Genomic DNA, 27,723 nt, shown 5'->3' with positions numbered 1-27,723 from the left:
AACTCTGTTCAACCTCTCTTATTCCCTTTTTCTTCAGTGTGATGTTCACCCACTTATTCCTCAATTTCTACAGCTGTGTCCCTTACTAAATTCTTAACTGTGTGTCATTTATTGTCAGCTTCTATATTGACCTGTTTTCTTAGTTTAACAGCTGGAGTCTTTTGGTAAGACTTACCTTCCCTTTCAGTCTCCATGCTGACTTCTTTTATCACTTGAACTGCTGGAGTCTTACATTAAGGCTCAGGATCAGACTTATCCAGACATTCACACAAGAGTTAAATCTTAGCTCCTTTTACATGTTGTAGTCCAACATCCTTTTCTGTACTAGGGCTGTGTATTTCTGGTAATATATGTGGTTGGATTTCCCCCTATTCTATATATTTCATATTTCTATGAATTAGGAAGAGTGCTGGCTAGTTATCACATTATGTGTTAAGTTAGGCACTAGAGCTAATGGATGTAATACTTTGCCTAAAAGGGAGTTTGTATTTCTTTCTGTGTTATAGGCTATCGTGTTTTTTCGTTTACACATATTACTTCAATTTTCTATTTATTAGTCGCTCTTTGCCTTCAGAAATCATTCTCTAACTAGTATAATCATGTTGCATGTGTCCAGCAACCTTTGCATTTCGTTATCTTTAACTACACTCTTGCATTTGACAAGTCTAGTAAATGCATAGTAACAAACAAGCTTCAAAAAGGCAGTTTTTCTAGTTCCAGTAGTCAAAACGGCGTCACTATCACATGCCTTAGGCATCATTTTAGGTACAGTTTGTGGGGTTATTAACAGTTCTTCTGACATGGTATTGATGTCAGAAACTGTTGTGTATTTTGATATGTGCCCATTTCTAGAACATTTAAAATAAACCATCACAGATGGTAACATTTTGTTCTTGTTTGCAGACAAATAAACACAGATCCAGGGTATTAACACACTCTACTACACAGATCGTCTTAAGACTATCTCTATACTCAGCCTTCTACAGGTTACTGAAAGGCAGTCTATGTCTGGCATATAAGGCCTCCTCATATTCAGCCCTGATGGATCTTTTGCACATCCACAAAATGAACAGCATTAGAAACACTAGATTCAAGGATTTAAACTATGCTAATGACATAAATGGAACATGCTGGAGAGACCAATATGTGTCTCAAAGAATTCATGTTCTATGGAATAGTCTGTCCATCCATGTGAAGCAGAGTTTCTCCCTGACCTTTTTTCAAAAATAACCTTGACCATTGGATGGGAAATCGTAATTCAGCCCTTGTCTGACCTCCATGTCTCTAATAGACAAAGGCAGACAGTAAGTAATGTATTACCTAACTTACATACTCCCCTGCCCACAAAGCCCTTAGCCACCTCCAAACTAACATTCCTCCTAGCAGACACTCAAGGTACATGGGGATACAATTGAGTTGGGTTGCATGGCTAGTGGTGGTTAACCTAGTATATAACTATGAACCCTTGGTGCATGCAGGTCTGACTTGGTGTTTATAATTTCAGTTTACAACAAATGATCTATTAAAATAGCTAACTTTTCAGAGGACATAGGGTCACTCTGGAATATCCATGTTATTAGGTTGCTAGGGAGTGCCCTTTTAAACCTAGAAGGAGTCATGATTTCTATACATTTACTTATTTAAATGAGGTTTTAGCCACAGTTTTAAAATATGCAGTCAGCCATGTATGACCTGGCTGGTCTTCCTGTACTGAATGTCCAGTTGTGAAATGTAACTGATTTTGCATCAGGTGAAGCCCTACCATTTATAAAATTTCTCATTTCAATTTCTAGTAATTGTGTGTTTTGGTATGTTAAAGGTCCACATATGCTATCAGTAATTCTCTGGTTAGATGGGATTGCAGAATTCTGATCCGTACATCTTGGGACCAGTTCTGTCTAGCTGCATGCATTTCAAAAGCTACGAATGCACATCTACATCATCATCTGTTTCAAGTTTTTTTTAGGTTTGCATTGAATTTCGGGATTTTTAGTGAAGTAGATGGCCAGTTCACTCTTGAGGATAACTGTTGCAGACTAAGCAAAAGTTGGTCATTTCATTTTTTTAATTTAACATTTGTTAATGGGGAAAGTCCGACTTGGAACAAAGCCAGTTTTCAGCGGAGGCCTGGGGAGAAATGCTCCAGACGTATGTCTTTACAATGTGGGAGGAAACCAGAGTACCCGGAAGAAACGCACACAAACGCAGGGAGGAGATACAGACTCCACACAGAAGGCACCCCAGCTGAGAATCGAACCAGAGAACCTCTTGCTCTGAGGCGCCAACACTACTGCTGTACCACTGTGCCGTCATTTGCTGCTCATCTTTCCTGAAGAACTGTTGTTGAATTCACTAAGGCTTTGTTAGGGTTCATTGAGATTTCATTGATTTTTTTCCATTTTTTTTTTCAAAACCCAACAGTTACTCTATACATACAAGTTTTGGTCTCACTGACAAAGTTCACAAGCCGAAAAAGCAGACACACTTTCTTCAAGGCAACCCTGTCATGAGGGCCCATTTTCAGAATAAATCCTTATATGGGCACCAAGGATTTTTACCACTTCATTGAAAAATCCCTTATTAGCGCCACAATAAATTATTCAGCCAGCAGAAATCTTTATGAACTATATGAATTTTATGAAACCCTGGCCTTGCCTCAGGTCTCTGCTTGGTGTACCTGATCAGTACATCTGCTGGGAAACTTTGCAGGAGATGATGACTGTCCAACAAAGTTTGTTTCTGATCTGATGTTGTCATTTTCATTCATTCATCAGCTGATGGGTCTTGGATCCAGCTCGGCTGCAATTACTTAGACTGTTGGATCCATCTCTTCAGCTCCTCCAATTACTAATAGTGCCCCAGTATCTGACAATACCTCAGATCTCACGCCAAAGAAAGCTCACTCTGTGACTAACAAAACCAACCATTTTATTTAAGCGCTTTTCGTCTCTCACAATTGAGGGAGTTCTTCAGATAACATTCCATTACATACACACTATTTAAATAATCAACTAATGAAGTCATGTGATCAACAGAACCAATAAAACCTTACTAATTACAAGCCTTCTCATTAATATTTCATTAAAAACTCAGAAAACATTTACTATTATAAACTAGTTTCCTTGAAAATTTCTATTGCTAAAACTTTCTTAATAAAATATATATTGTATGTCCTCTAACCATAGCAATGAATTTATTGATTTTTTGTTATTCTTTAAAACACTTCTTGTATACTTATAAACTACATGTATTAATATAACTAAAACCTATTAGCTATTCAGAATGCAAATTCACAGAATGAGTAAATACATATATACACATATAATTATTATTGTTATATATTCATACCAAACATTCACTCCCGCTTCTAACTCACATGTTTTTATTCCATGTATTCTATAGTTCAGACCAAATTACTCGAATTTGAAAAAATCTTTATCGGAATAAACACAGAAACCATTTTTATCCCTCTAAACTTTTCAACTTCAAAATACAAAAAAATAGAATAGATTTCATTCAAGCCTGGAAATTGGCAAGTGTTTGTGCGCAATTGCCACCTAAGTTTCAGTCGTTCTAATAAAAGTGATTCAGGGCCCCATCTCACATCTGGTACAACACAATCAATAGCTCTAAACTTAAAGCTGTGATCAGGGTGGGATCCTATATGTCGGGCAAGGGCATTTTCCTCCTTCGACCTACTGATATAATAAAGGTGCTCATATACCCGCTCTCTTAGCCTTCTATCTGTTTTACCAATATAGAAGGCTGGGCACTGCTGGCACTCTGCCACATATACCACAGCCTTACTTTGGCAATTTAGTTTATATTGAGTGAAATATTTTGCTCTCTCAGAGTAAACCCCTGGCCTATGTCCATATATTTACAATAATTGCACATGTTACATTTGGACATGCCTTTCCTCAAACTAGGACTCCTGGAATTCTTTTGTAAAAAACATTTTAAATTCTGCCCTTGTTGAAAGACTATTCTAGGTGACTCCTGAAGTTTCTGTCTCGTTGTCGTGTCATTCCTAATTAATGACCAATTTTTATTAATAATTGTGTAAATGACAGAAGCATCGATGCTGTACCGTATCATCAGAGAGCATGTACCATATACCCTACCCCGTTCGACTCTGTTTAACTCCATTTCATTGTCCTTTGACCACCAATCGTTTTTGATGGGAAGGGTGGCAGCTACTAAAATGGAGAAATGCATTGGAGTATGTTTCCTTATGGAATATCTTAGCAGTGTAACATTTGTTAACAACATCCTTAGATAGAGCAACATCCAAATATGCTATCCAATCAGTACTAAAATTAGCAGTGAATGTGAAAAATTGTGTAGTCGTATTGAAGTATGTCAGTAACTCAGCAGCTTCTGCTTCATCCCCATCAATAATCATAAAGATATCATCCAAAAAACGTGTATAATAAAATAGTCTACTGGTTATTAGTGAGTTGTTTTTAATGTAATGCTGTTCCCAATAAGCCATAACCAAATTGGCGAGGCTGGCTCCACAAGGAGAGCCCATCGTCACACCAACTTTCTGTAAATACTGTTTGTTATTGAAAGTGAAAAAAGTTTGTGTTAGGATGATGTCTACAAGTTCTTCGATAAGGGAAACTTCAGCTGGAGGCGCCCCTTTATTGGCATCATATAACTAACCCACTCTACTCCCTCAAGATAGGGTATTGAGGAGTACAGATCTTTAACATCCATTGTTAAAAAAAAAATTGAAGTTTGGCTGAAAATCGAATGCATTGATGTTTGAAGAAAATGTCCAAGAGTCTTTACAAATCTGACTCTTCTGAATGACATATTTCTTTAAGGTATGGTCTGTAACTTTGGCAAGAGAATATGTGATGCTATGTCTCACATCCACTAATGGTCTCATTGGGGGGTCCTCGATGTTTTTATAGACTTTCGGAATACCAAAGAAAATAGGTATATGAGGTGCTAGCATTGTCAAGAAGTCCATATCAATTCTAGCTTCAATAAACATGTCGTTCAAATAGGAACGGATTCTAGAATAAGCATTGTTCACTTCAGACTTAGAAACTTTAACATATGTGTTACTGTTTAACACTAATTCCATCTTTCTGTTATATTCATCAATATTCATTATAGCCAGCCCACCCCCTTTGTTAGGCTACATCCGTACCTGTGCTTGTTTTAAGCCCTTCAACAACAGTTTCTCATCTCTGCTAATGTTAGGTTCAAAAGGTGTAAAATTATGATTCTGCTCAATAGCGTTCCATTTGTCTAACTCACATACATTTTCAAAAAAATCTAATACAGGGTATAGTGATGGATAAAAAGTACTTGCTATATTAAAAACATTTATTTTGTTTTTACTCTGACCCAACAGCACAGTAAGATTGAGTTTTCTCATAAAAAGTTTTAAGTCAGTCAAAGTATTATCTACATCAGCTTTACATGGGGGTACAAAGCTCTGTCCTTTAGCTAACACATCGACTAGTTTTTGTTCAGTTTGTAAGTCAGTACAATTATATACCTTAAAATTGTGACCGGAATTTAAAATGATGTTACAAACATACACAGGGGTCTACCTTATGTCCATTTATCTCCTACGTTTTGTTCCGGTTGTTCTTTCTGTTGTTGTTGTTCTGATGGCCTCCACTCCATCGTGGGAGATGATTCAGTGCCCTGTTCTAAAAATTTCCAGTTTGATGCAAAGGTTCTGCTTCTTCTACCCCTGTGATGTTTTGGTGGCCTGGTAAGGATTGTGCTGTCCTGGTAGCTATGTTTTCACTTCTCCTGACAGTAGATGTGTTTTGATCCACGTTCAAATGATCTCCAACATGCACTCCCATTTAGCCAATATTGTCATATGGTCGGTCAACAGTCTCATTCTGTCTGAATGAAGTATTAGTCTGAGAGGGAGGTGGTTTAGGGTATGCCACACCCATTTTATATGTGTAACGATCCCTATTCAATTTTTTCAGTTTTGTTGTTTTGAGTTTTATTAAATATTGATCAATGCTTGAAAAAATCCTCTCATACTCAAAGCGATAACGCTGAAAGTCTGCATCCGCTTTGATGTTATTGTCTAAAACTGTTGATTCTTTGACCAACATGTCAGCTGTTTTTTGGTAGTGAACACATATTAGTTCCAAAATTCTTTTCCATGTCTGTCAAAAAGCTTTATCAAGTCTTTGTGGAAGTCCGATCCTTCCACTAGACCAGTGAGTATTATCATCCTCTCAACCCTTTCGGCACTATACCCTCACCGCTGCATTCCCTGAAATAGCTAATTTCTAATTGTAGTCTTTTATATTTGACCAACTTCTGGTCAAACTGTTGCAGTAATGTAAAAATATCCATTAATCCCCTAGCCGTTTCTCCTGCTGATTTTCACTGATGTTCATTTGCAAACCAAGTGGTGCTGTTAACCACGAATCAAGGTTAGGAGCCCCAGTAAGCCCCAGGGGTAAATAACCATTGAATACCATATTTGCACAAATCTTGGATTCTATATGCGTGTTCTTCAATGGACTCTAGCGGTTCAGTGATCAGTTCTTCAACATCCTTTGTCCTCACCAATCAAGCTAGCTTGGATTTGCAGAAACTACCTCCGTTGGTGGATCCAATCCAACAAAGTTTGTCAGGGACGCACCTTTGTGTTTCCACCCCTGGTAGTCACAGTGACCACAGATGTCTCCCAATTGGGGTTGGAGGGCACTTCTTGGGAAGGATGTTCCAAGGTACATGGTCCACCGAAGAAGCTAATCTGCATATCAGTGTCCTGGAGATAAGTGCGGTCCTTCCAGCATCGTAGGCCTTTCAGAACACCCTCCTCCAGGGAACTATTATGATCCAAACCAACATCATGTCTGTGGTCTGGTACATCAACAAACAAGGGGGAACCCAATCCTATCCCATTTGTCAAAAGGCAGTGAAAGTTTGACAATGGGTGATCTCTTCCAACTGCTTTCTTTTGGCAACTCACATCCCAGGGAAATCCACAATGCTAGTGGACAAGTTCGGCAGATCCATCCTTATGCCTTCCAAGTCGTCAGTCAGTCAGTGGCAGAAAGTTTTCAGTCTATGGGTTCAGCCATGCTGCAGTCTGTTTGCCTCCCCTAACAAGAACAAGTGCAGAAGCTTCTTTGCCCTGATCCCCCCTCCTGGGGAGTCACTCAGAGATGCTATAGTCCACGTACCTCTAATTCCAAATTCTTACAGAAAGCACAACAGTTAAAAAGCGAAGTTATCCTCATTACCCCTTTTTTGCCTCATCAGTTGTGGTTCCCCTTCCTTTGGTCTCATCTTCAGTATCCACCTTGGATAATGGATCCCAGTCCAAACCTTCTCTCTCATCCCATGAGGATGGTACACAGACATTATAAGCCGCAAGTTGACTGCATGGTTTCTCCATTTCCAATAATGGTTAGACAGCCCAGGCTTTCCTCACCAGTCTGTCAGATATTGCTATCATCCCAAAAAGCCTCTACGAGGAAAATATATGAGAGTAAATGGAAAAGATTTTCTTTTTGGGCCCACTAAAGAGAATCAATTTACCAGTTTTCCGCCCCAAATTCTCTAACAAAGGTGAATACATACTTCATCTTTTAGATGTGAATAGGCAACTCCTTTTTCATCTCCATAGAACAAGAGACTTCAGAAAAAAAGATCAGTTGTTCATCTCATTTTCCTCCAGTAAACTGGGTAAACCAGTCTCTAGTGTTACCTTAGCAAAGTTGCTAACAGACTACATGTCTTTCTTTTAAAGTCAACAAGGTCTTTCTTTGCCTATACCTCCTAAAGCACACTTCACTAGATCCATGGCTACTTTGTCTGGTTTTTGATCCATAGCCTCAATTGATGACATTTGTGTGGCAGCCAATTGGTCCAGTGCTCATACTTTTATTGCGTATTACAAACTGGATTTGATCTCCAGAAAGAGGGCTGCTTTTGGTTCTGGAGTACTCCGGAATATCATTCTATGAGGACCATCCAAGATTCATGTAGCTGGGGACTCTTTCCCATCAGTTGAGAAATGAATGAAAATGACAACATCAAATATAAAAGTTTTATACTCACCATAACTTTGCATCTGTGTTGTCCATTTTCATTCTTCCTCAACTTCCTGCCTTCCTAACCCCCCCTTTCTTTACCTGGAGTGACCTGACAGTAGATATGAACCTCTGTTCCATTTTTGAGACCCAGTTATTTTCTATCAGTTTTCCAAACATATTGGAATGAGTTGGGCTTTTTTTGTATTTATAGTAGCAAACTCTATCTGAGGTATTGTAGGATACTGGGGCATTATGGGCAATGGGAGAAGCTCGAGAGCAGAGTGCAAGTCAGTATACATAATTGTGGCAGAACCTAATCTGAGACCCATCAGTTGAGGAAGAATGAAAATGGACAACACAGATGCATAGTTATATATTTATTGAGTTTATCAAGATGTCACTTTTCTAGGACAGCACTTTAAACTGTAGCATGTCCTTCAGAGCACTGCATTCCTTACTTGGGAGATGTGGATCAATTCCAGCAGAGCACTTTCACATAGCTTGGAAAGAAACACATGTTTTATGGAAAGAAAATTAACCTTCTGCTTGCTGCAGTCCACTGGTGTAACATTTTTTTCAGTAACAAAAAACAGTCTGTAACAGTTATTCATGTTTGAACAGGATTATTTACAAGAACAACTGAAAATTAATTTAATTGTTAGAATGAAAGGAATACAACAATAAAAAATATTACTCCAATGTTGCCTTTCCATGGTCCTTACTGAACATGAAATGCTCCACTCCACAGTGGTCTAGAACAAAAGTAGTACTTAAAGTGTCAGTATTTTTTCAGACAAGCAGGCATTACAGATAACTCCACAGAATGTTCCTCAACATAGACAGTAACAGCATTTGTTCCTTCCTGGTTTCTAGGATATGCTCCAAACTTTTCCTTTCATGGACACCTTTCAGCTACCCTCTTCACTCACTGGAGGCTCCTTTTGGCTTTCTCTGTCAACTCAGGAAACTGCTTACTTCCCTTGATTATGGCCATTGATTATCCCTAAGAGTCTTCCGGTTGCCTGTTGTGTATTTTTCTCTCTTTTATAGGTTCATAGGTTGATACTAGGCTATCTGCCCTAGGGCATTTATAAGCCTAACCAGAGTGTGTTTGGCTTTCGCTACCCTTTTAGATTAGTTGACTGTGCCTCTGTATAGTAGGTCACAGAAGGTAGCCCTTTTAAGGTTAGTTTACTGTACCTCTGTCAAGCAGGGACACAGAAGAGATCCCAGGGGTAAACTTACAATCTCCCATCCACTTGTCAAGATTTCTCTTGAAGAGGGTCAGTGAGGGGCTCTGCCTAACATGGATTGGGATTTTGTTCCAGAGTGAGGAGCCTCTGGGATATGAATCTGTCCCTCCAGCATGTCCTATTTATTTCTGTGCTGAGGTTCAAGTCCCTGGAGCGTGTAGCTCTAAGGGATTTGGATTTCCTGAGGTGAAGCATGTCCATTAATTCTGGGTTGGACATGGCTTTATACGTCAGACACAGATCGCCTCTGAGTAGGCGGTACTCAACTGAGTAGAGCTGGAGTTTCTTTAGCCGAACTGCATAGGGCATCTGTTTGAGCCCCTTGATCCTCTTGGTGAGATACTTTTGGGGTCTTTCCAGTTGCTAAAGGTGTCTGATAAGGTACATCTCAAATGGGGCATTGTACTCAATTATGGGCTTGATAAGTGATGAGTAGAGGGTCACAATGACCTCTCTTGATCTAGATGTGAACCCTTTCATGATAAGGTGGGCTATATAGAGAAGGTCTTTCTAACCACTTTGGCAACATGATTGTCAAAGGAGAGATTGCTATCTACTTGGGTCCCCAAGTCCCTAATTACTTCTTCCGTACTTAATGGATTACCACCTATGTGGTAATTTGTGGGCACTTTGTTTTTCCAAAGGGGATGACTATGCATATTTTGGCATTTAGCTTTGGGCCATGGCTCTGGCACCAGTTATCCATCTCTGTGAGACCCTTTTGGAGGATGCTTGTGTCAGTCGGAGAGTCAATTACAGCACCCAGTTTGCAGTCATCTGCGAACTTGGTCAGCCATAGTCCACCCGTGTTAGCCTGTACCTCGGAGAAATATATACCGAACAAGAGAGGTCCCAGGACTGAGCCTTGTGGGACACCACTTGTAACTGGTTTAGAGTCTGACATGACACCTGCTATTCTGACCACGTGGGTTCTATCCTTGAGCCAGTTTGCAACCCATCTTGTGACATAGGGGTTGATATTTAAGCTGGTGAGCTTGTTTATGATGCCCGAGTGGGGTATTGTGTTGAAGGCTTTTGCGAGGTCCAGGTAGGCTGTGTGGACTACCTTCCCTTCATCTATGGCTTTGGTAACTGTTTCAAAGAAGTTGACCAGGTTCAAGAGGCAAGATCTGCCCTTAACGAAGCCAAATTGGGTAGGATCCAGTGTCTGGAGGTTCCCAATGTCTTTGTTTATGATTTCCATGATGATATGCTCCATAGCTTTGCAGACTAGGCTACTCAGGCTTATAGGGCAATAGTTTCCGGGGTCTGTTGTGGCACCACCTTTGTGGAGTGGGACCACTGTTGCTGTACACCATTACTTGGGAACATACCTGTAGTAAGGTTGAGATTGAACAGTGACTTTATATGAGGGTTTAGTAGGCGGCAAAGCAGTAATTCTTAACAAAAAATCAGAAGAAAATACTTAAAATCTCAGAAGTGGCTCCTTTCTTCCCTCAGCGTTTTCGCCCCTTGGTAGGTGCTTCAGCAACAACTAACAAGGAGCACATTCTCAGTTAAAGATAAAGGCAACACTAGCACACACAACCTCATAGTGAGCAGTGCATTTTCCAGGTTCAGTGGTCAGTATGCCATATATACGTATACATATACATATGCATGTACATTTACGTATACATATACGTATACATATATAGATATGTGTGAGAGAGATAGATAGAAATAGGAAATATCTACACAGGGATATAACAGTCAAGCTTCATGAAGGCCTGGAGGATGTAAACTTCACAACTGAACCTGTAAGATTGTTTACCCCAGTGGCCAGGATTACTATGAATAGATGAGTCCCTACATATTCTTGTAGAAGTTATGTCAGATGCACCTGATGCACAGTACAGCCCTAATACTCCAGTATATAAGTCATCAAACACTGTTTTTGTGCTCTAGAAGACACCATCAAGTTTGCAAAGATTGCAGTGTAGTGGTATTACAACATATGTAAGTATGAACTGTTATATACATGCATGCATATATGACATAACTCAGATAATGGTTGTCTGAATCCTAAATAAGCATTACACCTCTGTGTGTCAGATACTGTTCCGCTGTTGTCACAAATGCAGAGTGTCTCAGCAGATGCACTGATCAGACGCACCACACAGAGGCACAAGGCAAGACGAGGATTTGCAAGCAAGCATGAGATAAGCAGCACTCCCATTGTGCTCTGGCACCTTAAATTTTTAAAACATGGTAATCCAGTGTAAATCAACTTTAAAACTAACTCATGTCTTGCTTCTGTTCTCTCTTTTAGTATAACACTATTTCTTGCTGCAGTTTTTGTTGATTTTTTGCATTTCATTTTTGACAACTGATTAATGGTGAAGTGGCAAAGTACCTCAGTGTGGGTGCACTGCTGCAATACACAATATCAACAGCAAACTGGACAAGTGTATGCCCTTCGTGGCTGACGCTGTAGAGGATATTGCAGGAATTAGACAAGAAGATGCCCTGCACCAGCAAGGCATAGAAGGATACAACTCAAAAACTCCATTTTTGGAATCGGCTCTGAATTTTTAAGCCACTCAACACAAAAGTTGCTGTACACATTTGTGATCAAAAAATAGACTTAGTGGAGAGTCAGCAGAAACTGGTTGATATCGAAAACTGCAGCAGAGAAATAGTGTGAAATAAATAGATAAGAGCTAAGAAACAAATCAATGCCTTTGTAAACAAGAATCGAACAGGGAGTTTTTTTTTTTTTTTTAATTCTGTCCTGCAAGACACTTTCAAACTGAATGTAATCCATGATGATCTATGCAAATTGGCTAATGCTACCATGTTAGGTGGATCAGATGTAATTTTTAAGACATGAGATGGAGCAGTGGTGCAGCGGTTGCGTTGTCGCCTCACAGCAAGAGGTTCTCCGGTTCGGTTCTCAGCTGAGGTGTCTTCTGTGCGGAGTATGCATGTCCTCCATGCATTCATGTGGGTTTCCTCTGGGTGCTCCGTTTTCCACTCATGTTATAAAAACATACATCTGGAGCATTTCTCCCCAGGCCTCTGCTGAAAATTGGCTTTGTTCCAAGTCGGACTTTCCCAGTAAACAAATGTTAAATAAATAAATAAAATGAGGCCTGGGCAAAGTCCCTGCTTTATTTAAGCAATACAAAATTCTTCATAAGCTATGTAGCTTGGTTATCCATATATCTCAACTGTATCTTGAAAGGACTGTCACAAAAGTGTAAGGAAAAGGCAACAAGGTGGAAAAATCTTAGCACTAAGTCAAATTAAGATAAAGACAAACTGAAATTTCATTTGTCTGTTCCAGTTCTAGTACACCCAAAGTATTCAGTGGAGGCTAACTCATTGCAGAATTTGTTAAATAACCTGATCAGGCTTGACAATAGGCTGTGGTAGACTTTTTAACCAAGTTCTGAGGTACTGATCCTCTTCCAGGTACCAAAATATTTTAGTTGACCCAGTAATGGAAGAAGAAGAACAGGAAGAAAAAGAAGTAGAATTACAGAAGGTCACATCAAACTTTGCGAAAGGGAAGGTTCCTAGGCCAGACTGTTTGAATACTGAACATGTCCAAGTTTTATTGCCGAAGAAATGACTCCATCTCTAGTGTTCTTGTTTTGCTTGTCATAAACTGATAGCCAAATTAACTTTTTTTCAATACTGTCAACTGTCATAGTATTCCCCAAACATGGAAAAGCCCCAACGAGGTGGCTAACCATAAGCACATATATTTGATCTTAAACTCTATGTAAAAATAAAATGCATTTATATATATATATATATATATATATATATATATATATATATATATATGTGTGTGTGTGTGTGTGTGTCTCTACTTTGTTTGATAGAAAACACATGTTACTGAAACTCATTTCATTGAAGCCTCATTTCACTGAAAATTAATTCCCTGAGCACAATTCACTGATATCTCACTTCACTGAAAACACATTTGCTTGAAACTCATTTCGTCTAAACAGGTATTTATCCTGTTTCCCACTGTAGTGCAATCCTAGAGTTAGTATATAAACTTAGAGGGGGTGTGGGGTGCACAGCCCTCCACACTGTGGTGTGTGGAGGGCGTAGCCGCCCGCATAGTTTTTCTGGAAAGAGTTATTCATTTGACTTGTAAGAATCCATGTCTGTGGTTTACAACATTTAAAATAGGTGGGGAGCTATGCCCCCCACATCCCCGAATGTGAGGGGGGACTCTGCCCCCCTGTACTATATATACTAAGTCCAGGATCACACTACAGTGGAGAACAGGACATATACCTGTTTAGACAAAATGAGTTTCAGTCAAATGAGTTTTCAATGAAGTGAGCTTTCAGTGAATTGCGCTCAGGCAATTCATTTTCAGTGAAATGAGGCTTCAACGAAACGAGTTTCAGTGAAATGTGATTTATATACATATATATATATATATATATATATATATATATATATATATATGTGTGTGTGTGTGTGTGTGTGTGTGTATATATATATATATATATATATATATATATATATATATATGCACATGTACATGTACATATGTATGTATGTGTGTATATATATATATATATATATATATATATATATATATATATATATATGTGTGTGTGTGTATGAATTAATGGAACACATTCTCTTATCTTTGATTTTTCCTTAACTAACCAGGCATTACACCTGGAGGATTAAGTACTAATGTCGTCCACAGCCTTCAGGCTGTGTGCGCAGACATTCCTAACCGTACTTGCAGACCGTGAGAAAAGCTTTAATTCTATCACTGGAAGTTTTTATGATAAGTTATGGAAACAATGGGCTTTCTGAAGAAGTTTGTGCATTCAGTGCCGGCCCTGCATCATCAGCATTCATATATGACATTTCTTTTTAATTCTAATTTGTCTGCACTGCTGCACCCATTTAAAGGCATCAGACAAGGATGTTTTCTTTCTTCTTCTTCTTCTTTCAGCTTTTCCCGGTTAGGGGTCACCACAGGGCATTATCTGTCCGCTCATGATTGGCAGTGGAGTTTTACGGTGTTGAGTTGCCAACCTGGCACCCAGCCTTCCATGGAAGGCACACACATGCACACACTCATGCCTAGGGCCAATTTTAGAGTATCCAATCCACCTACAGCATGTCTTTAAGCCTTATTGCCTAGAACAGTTGAACCACTGAATAGTGCATCAGCAAATGAAGGGACTTTTGGTATGTCTTGTGCATGATATTGAACACAAGTATTACTTTTTGCTGTTAACTGACTAATTTTAAAAGCAGGACCAGGACCTAGCATGATATCCCAGTTAACACAGCAGCCCTTAGCAATTTCACTGACCTGACAAAATTAAAAGTTAATGTTGCTATAACTAAAATATTTCTCACTAACAGCCAAAATAGAACTCTTAAGGAGCTGGAGATCAACGTTCTGCATATGTGGGGCAACATCAGACCAAACTATCTTGGTATACACCAACATCCCAACCCCCCTTAGAATGACAGGCAAAATCTGCATGTGGGTTTACACATGGGGAAATTAAGATATAATCACACTGGCCAGATACCCATAATTAAAACGTGTGCTGCATCTTTCTATTTTTATTAGTTTATGCATATACCGGTTTCTGTGCAGCACATATTGGTTCAAAAGATCACTGTGCTCCTTAAAAGGTTTATATGACAAGGCAAACAGTAACATTTCTAATCTTGTATCTGTTATCCTTACATGGCTTGCAGGACTTTGGATTCTGTGTTGGGGATTTTATGCGAAAGCCTTTATGCTTCCACTTTTAACATGTTAGCATAGGCGTCTACTCAGATGACTTAAAGTAGTAATAAAAACCAGCAAGAACAATAAAAACTACTCGTTTGCAGGTCCTTGTGTTCACAGCAAAGCTACAGCAAAGTATCCAAAAACAACAGGAGGACACAGGATAGGCTCCAGGTTATAAAACTTTAATCAGGCACAAGAGCTTTCACATTTGCATCTTCAGATGCATAAAAACAAACTGAAACCAGTCATACATTTAAATATTGCTGAATGCATCACATGACAACAATTCATTACATGACTATATACATTCCATTACTATAAAATATTAAAACTGTATAGTATCCAGGGCCGGTGCTAGCATTTTGGGGGCCCCCAGCAAATGTCAAGTTGGGGGCCCCTGGACACTTCCATTCTAAGTATCACCCTGTTATTGCCACTCCCTCTATCCATCCCTTTAGCTCTTGCTGCAGACGTTTAGGAGTAGTATACACAGGCTGATATGTAGCTACAATGCCTATGTACAGCACTATATTGGCTCATCTCACAAAGGGACATTCACAGTTACTAGCATATAGATGTAACAATGATACATTACAACAATGCTATGTACTGGGCTGGACTTAGGTGAAATGGCACCCTAGACACTGCCTACTGTTTCAGCCCCTCCAAAAAACTCACACACATCCTGTATACTCCCCTCTGTTTCTCCCCATCTTGGGTTCCCCACACCATGCACATTATATTTTTATTCTGTTTCTCACATTTTACCTTTCTATTCAGCTTTTTCAAGAATCCATAACTTTATATATGATCTAAAGTGCTTTTTAAGTTTCTTTTTTCATTTTACTCAACCTTTTCATCCAATAATGGCCTGAACAGAAATTATGATTAAAGAAAGAAATTCAGTGTTGCTGTTCAGCTTTGGTTTTCCCTTGCATCCTTTCAACTGACCTTTACTGACCAAGACAGCACATTAATAACTATTTAGGAAATAACTCAAGCTGGGACCCCCAGAAGCCATAGGGGTTATAGATGCTCTAGAATGTATTTTAGAGCATTTGCCAATCTTTTAATCCAACAATGGCCTAATCAAAAATCATGTAAGAAAAATAATTTCAGTCTTATTTTTTTCTTTCAATGAAGACATAAGTTGTGCCCAAGGCTTAATATTCAAAGCCGACAAAACAGTAGTGCACAATAAACTAACACGCCAATTGTTATGAGGATCTACAGATCCTGTCTAGGAATACTGTCTGCCTCCTTAATCCCCCTAAAAAATAGTCACTGCCTGTGCATCTTTCTGGTATTATACTGGAATGAAAGCAGAGACTCAAATGGTCACAGTCATGTACTTCAAGTGACTGCTCACATACATGTATGTATAGCATGCCTCCTGACTCCTCACCCCAACCTCCAAAGGCAGCTTATGTACATGCTTGATGTCTGATTGTGAGAACAGTGAAAAAAATAATGATTGCAGTAATCTATTCTACTTTGTTGCTCATAGACAGTACACTGTCCCCAACAGGAGCTAAAGTAGCTTTCTTTGTACTTCTCTGAGATCTGTGAGAAATGTAAACGAAACAATGACCACACAATCCCCATCCCTCTGTACACACGCATCTGAGCAGGGCTGGTTTTAGAATGGGTGCAGTTGACAGCAGAGATCATTATCAGTTTTATTGTAACAGGGTCATATCACAACTCTATTCAGGTTAAAGCCGTAATCAGAAAATTAAGGCATTGTTTTCTCCTCATTTTTCCTCAACCAGAAACAGCTTTTGTGGGGCCCCTATGCTGTCAAGAATGAAGAAGGGAGCCCCTCTCTATCCATTTATACAGTCTGGGAAGGGGGATTACTAGATTCCTAGAAGATCTAAGTGTCTGAATGTCTTGTGATATATTCTGTGCCTAACTTTTGAAATATAATTACTTGTAAGCTGCAGTTTTTACTGATGTGTTTTACCCATGTGTGTGTCCTGGCATCATTGGATGTGTGCACTGATAAAAATCAGTGAACCCTGACAACCCAATCCAACAACTTTGTCTTTCTCTACTTAACTAACTATTAGCAAGTCAGCCATTCTATTGATCTGTTGGGTTATGTCATAATGTACAGTTATGCCTGCTGAGTTCAACCTTTTTTTATACTGTAGCATTTTCCTATTGTGCTAAACATTTGTGAAATGATTTATTTATATTCTTTTCTCACTCTGTTAACCTTTAGCATGTGCCAGTATATTCCTACTGTGTTATACCTTCTGAAATGATGTTTCTATAGCCTTTTTGCTCTCTTTGAGTATTATTGCACTATTATTATTACTTTTGTGGAGCGTTTCTCCCTGGGCTTCCGCTGAAAATGGACATGTATCCAATCCGACTTTCCCGGTCAACAAATGTAAAATAATAAATAAATAAAAATAAATTTTACACACACACACACACACACACACACACACACACACACACACACACACACACACACGCACACCCATGCATGCATAAGTCAAAGCAATACTAGATTTATACTTATTTCGTAACAATATATCGTGCAATGCTGGTATTGCCATATTAGATCAGTGACTGCTATTTAGCAGTTGTCAAACAGAGGTAAGTCACTTTTATTTACCTCATTGAGGAGTAAATGAATACCTGTCACTATCCCTGATTTCACAGATATTCCCTGATTTTGCCTCATAATTTTGCTATGTCCTTCGTTAAAAAGTTTTATTTGCTGGTAAGTAGCTCATTCAAAATTACAGACAGTCAGTAAATCCAGACATCATAGCTGTATACTTCGTATTGTCCAAAAAATGTCTGCTGATGCAAAACGTGTTATTCTAGTAACTTTTAAGTGAATTACAGTAATGTTTAAAATGTGTTCCTCATTTTGAGCCTTCATTGTGCTATTAGTTTGGCACTGAAAAGAATTCTTCAACAAAGATGTTGAGAGTTATAGTATCGGATGTTTTGCCAGTATTTATTAAACTCCATGAAAAAGAAACCATCCCTGAAGATCAGAAGCATTATTAGCTCTTCTTAAAATCCATGGTGGGCACTACGATCAGTCACTCTGAGCTGCTGGTCTCTCTAGTGCTTACCTTGCTCATGTTCATTATCAGCTTTCTCCTAAAAGCGTCATATCACAGCCCTGTTCAGGTAAAGATAATCAAAAATACATTTTTTCCACAGCTTTTGTGGGGCACCTACACAGTCAAGGATGATTACGTGGCCTCTGAAGCCACTGGTACTGCAGGTACCTAAAGATGGCTATGTTGTTAGTTTTAATGGCAGATGTCCACCAGCAGGGTTTAACTAAGCTAGAAGCATTATGTTAGTGGTAAAATATTTAATGGAATTGTCAAGCCTGTCACTTGACAAAACACTGTTACTATAACTAAATATCTTTGAATTTTGAAGGAGATATAAATAAGAGTTTTTATTACCTTGTACTATGAACTGTCTGATAGTTTCCAATATTTTTCAGCCTTATATCTATGTAAATACCACTGGCATATCTGCTTGTTGATGCATGTTTTACTGGCGCTTTTCTCCCCGGGCCTCTGCTGAAAATGGATTTGTTGTCCAGTCAGACTTTCCAGGTCAACAAATGTAAAATAAAATAAAATAAATCACCCACCTGGTTTGTTAAGCATATAAGAGTACTGTACTAGCATTTGTTGGTTTAACAGGCATGTTACAAAACATCAAAATAAGATAACTTGCTGTGGTTGGGGGTCCCCCGGATCAGGGGGCCCCCAGCGACCGCAGGGTTCACTGGTAACTAAAATTGGCTATGATAGTATCCACAAAATAACTAAAAGTTCAAAGAAAATCCTAAGATGTATATTTTTGTATACTTTGTGCAATATAAACTCACATTATTAAAATACATATTCTTAAAAACAGCTACTTTACCTACGTAGAGGTGTGGCCTTTAACTTTGGTCTCAGTGGTATTTGTTCATTGAGACCATGTCCCATGTCAGCTCTGAATAAAACTATCCATCTAGCTTCAAGTTCCACTGCTTTATTGCATATGTCCCCCCCAAACTCACAAAACTTCTAGCAATGGCCATAAACTTAAATTTATGTTGACTATTAGTATCCATAACATGTTTGGCCAGGGCATTACTTCTGCTTTGTTTACCTATGTGGTAAATGTATTCTCTAATCCTCTCCTTAAGTGTGCGGTCTGTTTTCCCAATATAAAATTTCTTACATATTACGCAACGGGCAAGATACACTATGTGCTGTGTATCACATGTAGCTTGTACTTTAAATTTGTATAGCCGGTCCTGATCTGGATGCAAAAATTAATTGCTTATATCTATATACCCACAATATGAATATTTGCCACAAAGTGTAGTTCCCATTCCACCCATAGGTGCTTTCTCTGGAAACACATAAACGTCCTGTCAAAGACTTTTGATTTCTAAACAAAAATTTAGGTTCATTAGCTATCCAATTTGTGACCACGTTATACACAGATATATATATATATATATATATATATATATATATATATATATATATATATATATATATATATATATATATATATATATATATATATACATATGTATGTATGTGTGAATATGTGTGCATACATATACCATATTTGTATATTTAACAAGACAGTTGGTCGAATGATAATTTCATCTAAAGACAGCTAACCTGGTCAAAATGGTTGAAAATTAGTTTCATTGAAACATAATTTAATCTAATTCAGAATAACTGAAGCATGATAACAACACCCTCCTTATTTAAATATACTAATTCACTTGCACAACTGTGTAGGAAAGAGGAAATGCCATACAAAGGTAATCACTACCAGCATGTATATATATATATATATATATATATATATATATATATATATATATATATATATATATATATATATATATATATATATAAACTTCATTGGCAGTGATTATGTATGGGTTCCACAAGGCTAATGTTTCTTCATATGCTTCGATATATTCTTGCTTGTGTATTACAAAATAATCTGTAGCTATGCCACAGCTAGTAAAATAGAATTTCTACCAAATTGTCATTCAACTAAATTGACTTTCAGCCATTTTTACTAGATCAGTTGCTTTAACTGAAACTGTCATTCATCCAAATAACATTTACATATATATATATATATATATATATGTATATGTATATATATATATATATATATATATATGTATATATATATATATGTATATATATATATATATGTGTGTGTGTGTGTGTGTGTATATATATATATATATATATATATATATATATATATATATATATATATATATATATATATATGGGTCTACCTGAAAACACCGACACCACAAAACCAAAAGTTCAAAAACACAAAACTTCAGATGCCCGACAACCCACAATCCCGATAGTCAACAAAACAAAACAAATACCTTTTCCGTAAAACACACACACAACACAAGCACACCAAAAACCTTACAAACCTACACTAAAACTTACATACACAAGTATCTATGCACTAACCTTAACCCAAACCCTAACTCTAAGGTCCGTCACTATCGTACACTCACCTAACCTGCGCCCTAACCCTAACTCACTTAACCCGTCCCTAACCTTAATGTCTGTCACTATCGCACACTTACCTTACCCGCACCCTAACCCTAACTTACTTAACCCGCCCCTAACCTTAAAGTCTGTCACTATCGCACACTTACCTTACCCGCACCCTAACCCTAACTTACTTAACCCGCCCCTAACCTTAAAGTCTGTCACTATCGCACACTTACCTTACCTGCACACTGACCCTAACGTCCATCACTATCACACACTTACCTTAACATGTTGGTGTTCTCAGCATCGGGATTTTCAATCGTCTGTCATCTCCGTTGTCGATCTTCTGGTGTCTGTTATCTCGTCGGCGTTGTCAGCGTTCGGTGTTTTCAGGTAGACCTATATATATATATATATATATATATATATATACATATATATATATATATATATATATATATACACATGTATGTATATCACTAAGTTAAATGTTCAGCTCATCAGGGTCAAATGCTTGAAACCAAAAGTATAGAAAAAAATTCTTAAATAATTTTTTTTTTGTATACCAATTCCAAGATCAGAGTACAATGGTAAAGGGCAAATTCTGTAATACCCATTGTGCTGCACTCCCTCTCAGAAAGAAAGCCAGTGTGTGTGATCAGCTGATTTTCAGTCAGACATATTAGCTTCTTCACCATTCAACAAAGAAAACTTTCAACCACAGCAATGTATTCCATATTTACACAGAAGTGGATGTGGTATTCCAAATCGATAAGCCATGATATTGGTGGCCAAAAGATCGACAACTAACTGCACATGCTCCAATAATAGCATATGACTAATTTGTTAGGATAGACTGGGCAGATACTTTACTTTTATTAAAAATGAACTGTTTCTCACTGGCTTGTCATTTACATATTAAGACAAAATATCAAGGTTTGGTGTGTTGTGTGATTAATTGTCTGTGGACTTTTTCATTGGTACTGCAGTTGTTTGAGTGTGAACATTCAGGAGACACATGGTAGAATGGTGTATGGTTAAAGGGAGCGAGCTAAACCTGACCATAATACTATCAGGGTACAGATAGCAATAGTGAAGGAATAGTGATAAGGACAGAAACTGGGAGAGGGTCTGTCATGAATGATTAATTCCCCCAATTCCAGACAGAATATTTGAAGAAAGAGACAAACAAGAACCAAAGAAACTGAAATGTGGACCTAAGAAAGGAAAGAGAATGGAAGATAAGGATTCTTCTCTTTTTGACGTGGTGTGTACAATTAACCAGAAGCATTCATATAAAGTAAAGTGTTCAACAATGCTAGGTATGCCATATCATACATAAACATGTGGCTATAAGGCAAGTATATATGAACTTGTTGTATTTTTTTACAAGACAGCCTATTATTATAGTGGATAGGTGGCCAAACATCTTCTCAGGAAAGCAAGTAAGGGACACACCAGACATTTCAGGCATATCATTCAAATTCATTTATGGCTTGGAGTTAGATGCATTTGCACCAGTGATTTTTGAAATTACATGTATGTATATTGCTGTCATTGATGACTTGCAGAATACCCGATTTGAATATATGACACAATGACCCACATAATCTATATTTTGGAATCACTGAAGTATCTTACCCTAGGTATAAATTGTTTTGTAATATGGCCATATTTATTTCCCAACTTAGTTTGTTTATGTTACACAGTAACTTGCCAATGTAGCCATGACATATTACTAACATTTTACTGTACAACAATGCAAGATGGGAAACTGCTGAGTAACAGCATGAAGGCCTCCATTTGAGGGTTCAGATTAGGATAATTTTTATTAATTAGTTCATAGTAATTACTTCATTGGTACAGTAACTGTACTGAAATATGTTCTCCTAAACTAGCTGAAAGCAGACATATGTATCCATTTTTAATGAAAAAGTTGTAAATAGAAAGTACTGTAAAATTAATTATTTCAACACTTGATGCACTGGCACTGCTGCCGAACCAGTGCTAAGGTATTAAGAATGAAACAGCATGAACTTGGACAATGTGAAGCAAGAGACACTTATGGTGAAGGTTATAATGTATGGCTAGGAGGTAATACGTGTTGTACGTTTTTTTTTTTTCTTGAGAATAACTGACATTAGTTACAGGACACATACTGCAATATGTAGGCCACATATAGCATTAAATGCATGCACAATCAAGACATATTTATTAACAGATTGTGTAATGTTAAATAGATGGATTTTATATTTCGTAATATTTGGTGTAACATTGAAATAGGTGAATTCTTTGGAGGAATTTCTGTTAAAGTGTTGTGGATTGTAGAATGTAAATGATGCAATAATATGTAAGTCTGGATGCAAGTTTACTGTCTACTTGGATGGCCTGACTCTATTTCCGTGTTCCGGGAAGAGTATGCGTATTCTGAAATACCACTTTTCTGTACTACCCTACATAATGGTTGTTGTCTATCATTTTAGGGCCCCATACCTTTAGTGGACATGGAAGGTACTGACCCAGTACAATGTAGCACCTGCTCTGCATATGTCTGCCCCTTCATGCAATTTGTTGAAGCAGGTCAACGATTCTGCTGCCCTTTCTGTTACTCACTATCAGATGGTAAGTGCTAATGATTCTACTTTTCATTTCCTGAATGATGCTGCAATTGTAGTTTGGTAGAAAGTGATCTTCAACCTTCAGTCTTGATTTTATTGTAGTTGTACCTTTGGTAAGCAGTGACTATTGCACTGACAGAAAAAATAAGCTTGTTACACACTAATGAATAATGTACTCAGTTCAAGGAATGAAGTAAATTGACTTTTTAGGTAATTCCTGGAATTTACATGCTACAGGCTAGGGGAGGTGTTACAAAGATGCTCATGGACAGAAGTTCATGTTTAATAAGAGTTTACTTAGTCATTTTTCACTATCACAGCAAGAGGATGTGCTGGCTTTTGGGATTTGTCGGACTGGTGGGTAATGACTCTATGATTGTTTTGCATGGAAAAAGTAGTGAAACCACTTTGACCTGATCAATTTACCTTCTTAAATATTCCCCCTTACTCCTTCTAATCATTAAACCATTAGTCTTAGTTTAAATCAAAATCTTCCTTGTCATAGCACTTCATGCAGGTTATCATATATTGCATTACTGCCATGAAAGCAATTGTTGTAATGTGTCACAAAACATCCAACAGACCAAACAATGTTGTAGGAAGTCACGACTTCAGTACTGTTTAAAAGCTGGAATATCTTTTATTCATGAGGTAAGCGCTTTCATGGTGTCACCACCACTTCTTCAGACCATAGCATAGAACAGTATTTCACAAGACATATATATATATATATATATATATATATATATATATATATATATATATATATACTCTCCAATTAATTCAAATAGACCAATAACAAGCTTCAATGCATTTGACTTTCTTAAAGACATAGAAACACTAAATTGCCATATTACAATATTCTATAAGTAAAATCACTTGCATGTTACTTCATTCATCACTACACAAGTTAAAAACAAGAAAATTTCGTTTCATAAAAGCTAAAAAATACATAAAAATACATCTAATAAAAAATGCATGAAGAATATACCTAGCAGAAAAATATATATAGTGTTATATCAAAAAAAATTTTTCTCACACTGCTTACTAAAGCATAAAATAAAACTACTTAAAAATTCCCTTTTCTTCAGAATCTGACAAAAATTACATGGAGAGTGTACCTAACAGAGAAATAGGTGGTGTTATCTCAAAAAAGCATTCATTTCTCACACACTTACTGAAGCATGAAATAGAACTACTTAAAAAGTTTCCTTTTCTTCAGAATAGGTCTTCTAGGGATTCTGTCATTGAGTCCTTTTCCTCTGTCTGCTTTTAGCCTAATTATCCACCTAATTTCTGAAGTTTCAGTATAGTTGGATATATCTCCCCCCTCTTTCATTTTCCTTTATTTCTTCTATTGCTAAGAATCTAAATGTGTGCTGGTGTCCCTCCTGACTAACATGTTTCGCCAGCGCATTAGTAAGGGTCCCTTACCTAATGTTATTTATATGTTCCCTTATTCTATACCTAAATTTTCTATCCGTTTTTCCCACATAATATGCTGAGCAGACATTGCATACTGCCAAATAAACTATATTCATTGAGTTGCAACCAGCTGACACTTGAAAGGACAATGTTCGTCCTGTGTCAGGGTGATGAAAATTGTTAGTAGTGTCTATATAACAACACTGATTACGTGTTTTACAGGTATTGGTACCTCTTCTACTATTGTTCCTCATTGTTGTTCCCCTTGGATAACATAGCATCCTCTTTGAAGTTTTTCTGTTCTTGAAAAGAAAATTTGGTTTATCACCTACTGTTTTCCTGAGTTCATGGTCTGATGCTAAAATAGGCCAATGTTTCCTTATTACATCAGTTACTATGTGTGTATTTCTAGTATAGTATGTTGGTACCCTTACCCCTGTGTTCACCTTACTTTTCAATGAAACTGTTCTATCTAAAGTCGTTCTAGATGAAAAATAGGGTGTACCTATATGCTTTCTCCATTCACCAGCCCCTTCTAATATTCCTTCCGTATGTGAGTCATTATAGCCCCTCCTTGACAACCTTTCCTTAAATTCAGTGAGTTCACATTTAAAATCATCATCCTTGGCAGTTAACCGTGATGTTTGCCCCTTAACTACATTGCTAAAGATATGCTGGAGGTGCATACTTCCCTTGTGCAAAATTGCATTTCTGTGGCAATCTTTTCTGTGTACTCTAGCTGAGAATTCACCCTCTGCATTGCACATTATCTTGACATCTAAAAAATCCAAACTCATCATAAGAACTTTTGATGGAGAATTTTAAAAAGCGAGTGCTTTGATTAATATATGTATGGAAGTTGGTTAACATATTTCTATCACCTTGCCATAACATAAAAAGGTCATCTACAAAGCGCCTATAAAATCTCAACTGTGGCCAGTTGTCATTATTCAAAACATATTTATTCTCCCAATTGGCCATCACTGTGTTGGCATAACTATTCGCTGATGGTGTACCCAACTCCCTCTTTGTTGGGAATTGAAGTAAAAAGTGAGTGGACATCCATTCATATTTATTTCAAATAATTATCAAACAAGCTGATAAGGGGGGTTTGGTAGTAGTAATGGATAAGAACTACTACCATAGTAGGATGTATGAAATGCTGGGTGATGCTAATATATATTCTGAAATAAATATGAACAATAATGAATGTTATGCTGAGGAGAATGGATGAAATCCTCTATGAGAACCTTTTGAATATAATTATTTCAAAGTGAAACACCCGAGAACACCTAGCATACATGGTCTGCCAAAAGTCCATAAAAATTCAATAGAGCCTCCTATGAGACCAGTTGTGTCTGGGGATGGATGGAGCACACAACCCATATCGATATTTGTGGAGAAGCACTTGAGACAGATTGTAAATAAAAACAAGTACATATTGAGAGATTCCCAACATTTTCTAGAAGACCTTTTTGGATTTTTGGAGTTAGAGAAATGTACTCATAGAATGTTACTAGTAAGCTTGGATGTCCACTCACTTTTTACTTCAATTCCCAACAAAGAGGGAGTTGAATATTTAAAGGAATATCTAATCAATGAAAGTGGTGAGAAGGATGTAAAGATTGACTTGATTTGCCATCTCATGGAATTGATTTTGAGCAATAATGTTATGTTATCTGAACATCAGTTATACTTGCAGAAAGAGGGGGTGGCGATGGGTACACCATCAGCGAATAGTTATGCCAACATAGTGATGGCCATTTGGGAGAATAAATATGTTTTGAATAATGACAACTGGCCACAATTGAGATTTTATAGGCGCTTTGTAGACAACCTTTTTATGTTATGGTAAGGTGATAGAAATATGTTAACCAACTTCCATACATATATTAATCAAAGCATTCACTTTTTAAAATTCTCCATCAAAAGTTCTTATGATGAGTTGGATTTTTTAGATGTCAAGATAATGTGCAATGCAGAGGATGAATTCTCAACTAGAGTACATAGAAAAGATTGCCACAGAAATGCAATTTTGCACAAGGGAAGTATGCACCCCCAGCATATCTTTAGAAATGTAGTTAAGGGGCAAACCTTAAGGACATCAAGGTTAACTGCCAAGGATGATGATTTTAAATGTGAACTCACTGAATTTAAGGAAAGGTTGTCAAGGAGGGGCTATAATGACTCTCATACAGAAGGAATATTAGAAGGGGCTGGTGAATGGAGAAAGAATATAGGTAAACCCTATTTTTCATCTAGAACGACTTTAGATAGAACAGTTTCATTGAAAAGTAAGGTGAACACAGGGTAAGGGTACCAACATACTATACTAGAAATACACACATAGTAACTGATGTAATAAGGAAACATTGGCCTATTTTAGCATCAGACCATGAACTCAGGAATATAGTAGGTGATAAACCAAATTTTCTTTTCAAGAACAGAAAAACTTTAAAGAGGATGCAATGTTATCCAAGGGGAACAACAATGAGGAACAATAGTAGAAGAGGTACCAATACCTGTAAAACACGTAATCAGTGTTGTTATATAGACACTACTAACAATTTTAATCACCCTGACACAGGACGAACATTGTCCTTTCAAGTGTCAGCTGATTGCAACTCAATGAATATAGTTTATTTGGCAGTATGCAATGTCTGCTCAGCATATTATGTGGGAAAAACAAATAGAAAATTTAGGTATAGAATAAGGGAACATATAAATCACATTAGGAAAGGGACCCTTACTAATGTGCTGGCGAAACATGTTAGTCAGGAGGGACACCAGCACACATTCAGATTCTTAGCAATAGAAGAAATAAAGGAAAATGAAAGAGGGGGAGATATATCCAACTATACTGAAACTTCAGAAATTAGGTGGATAATTAGGCTAAAAGCAGACAGAGGAAAAGGACTCAATGACAGAATCCCCATAAGACCTATTCTGAAGAATAGGAAACTTTTTAAGTAGTTCTATTTCATACTTCAGTAAGTGTGTGAGAAATTAATGTTTTTTTGAGATAACACCACATATTTCTCTGTTAGGTACACTCTCTATGTATTTTTTGTCAGATTCTGAAGAAAAAGGAATTTTGAAGTAGTTTTA

General features: G+C 37.4%; 1 protein-coding gene across 1 annotated transcript in view; it reads left to right on the top strand.

The window, feature by feature from the left end:
* Window positions 1-27,723, top strand: part of LOC122812025 (protein transport protein Sec24C-like) — a 784,735-nt gene that overhangs the window by 226,339 nt on the left and 530,673 nt on the right. Inside the window, exon 7 of the mRNA XM_044084258.1 lies at window positions 23,056-23,194. Coding sequence (XP_043940193.1) covers window positions 23,056-23,194 — 139 coding nt within the window. The remainder of the gene's footprint in view (window positions 1-23,055; window positions 23,195-27,723) is intronic.

The sequence above is a fragment of the Protopterus annectens genome, chromosome 9.part0 (assembly GCF_019279795.1).
Source record: "Protopterus annectens isolate FY-2018-M chromosome 9.part0, PAN1.0, whole genome shotgun sequence".
In the NCBI taxonomy this organism is placed as follows: Eukaryota; Metazoa; Chordata; order Ceratodontiformes; family Protopteridae; genus Protopterus; species Protopterus annectens.
Note: the sequence above shows the minus strand (reverse complement) of the source record. Positions and strands in the feature narration are given on the sequence as shown.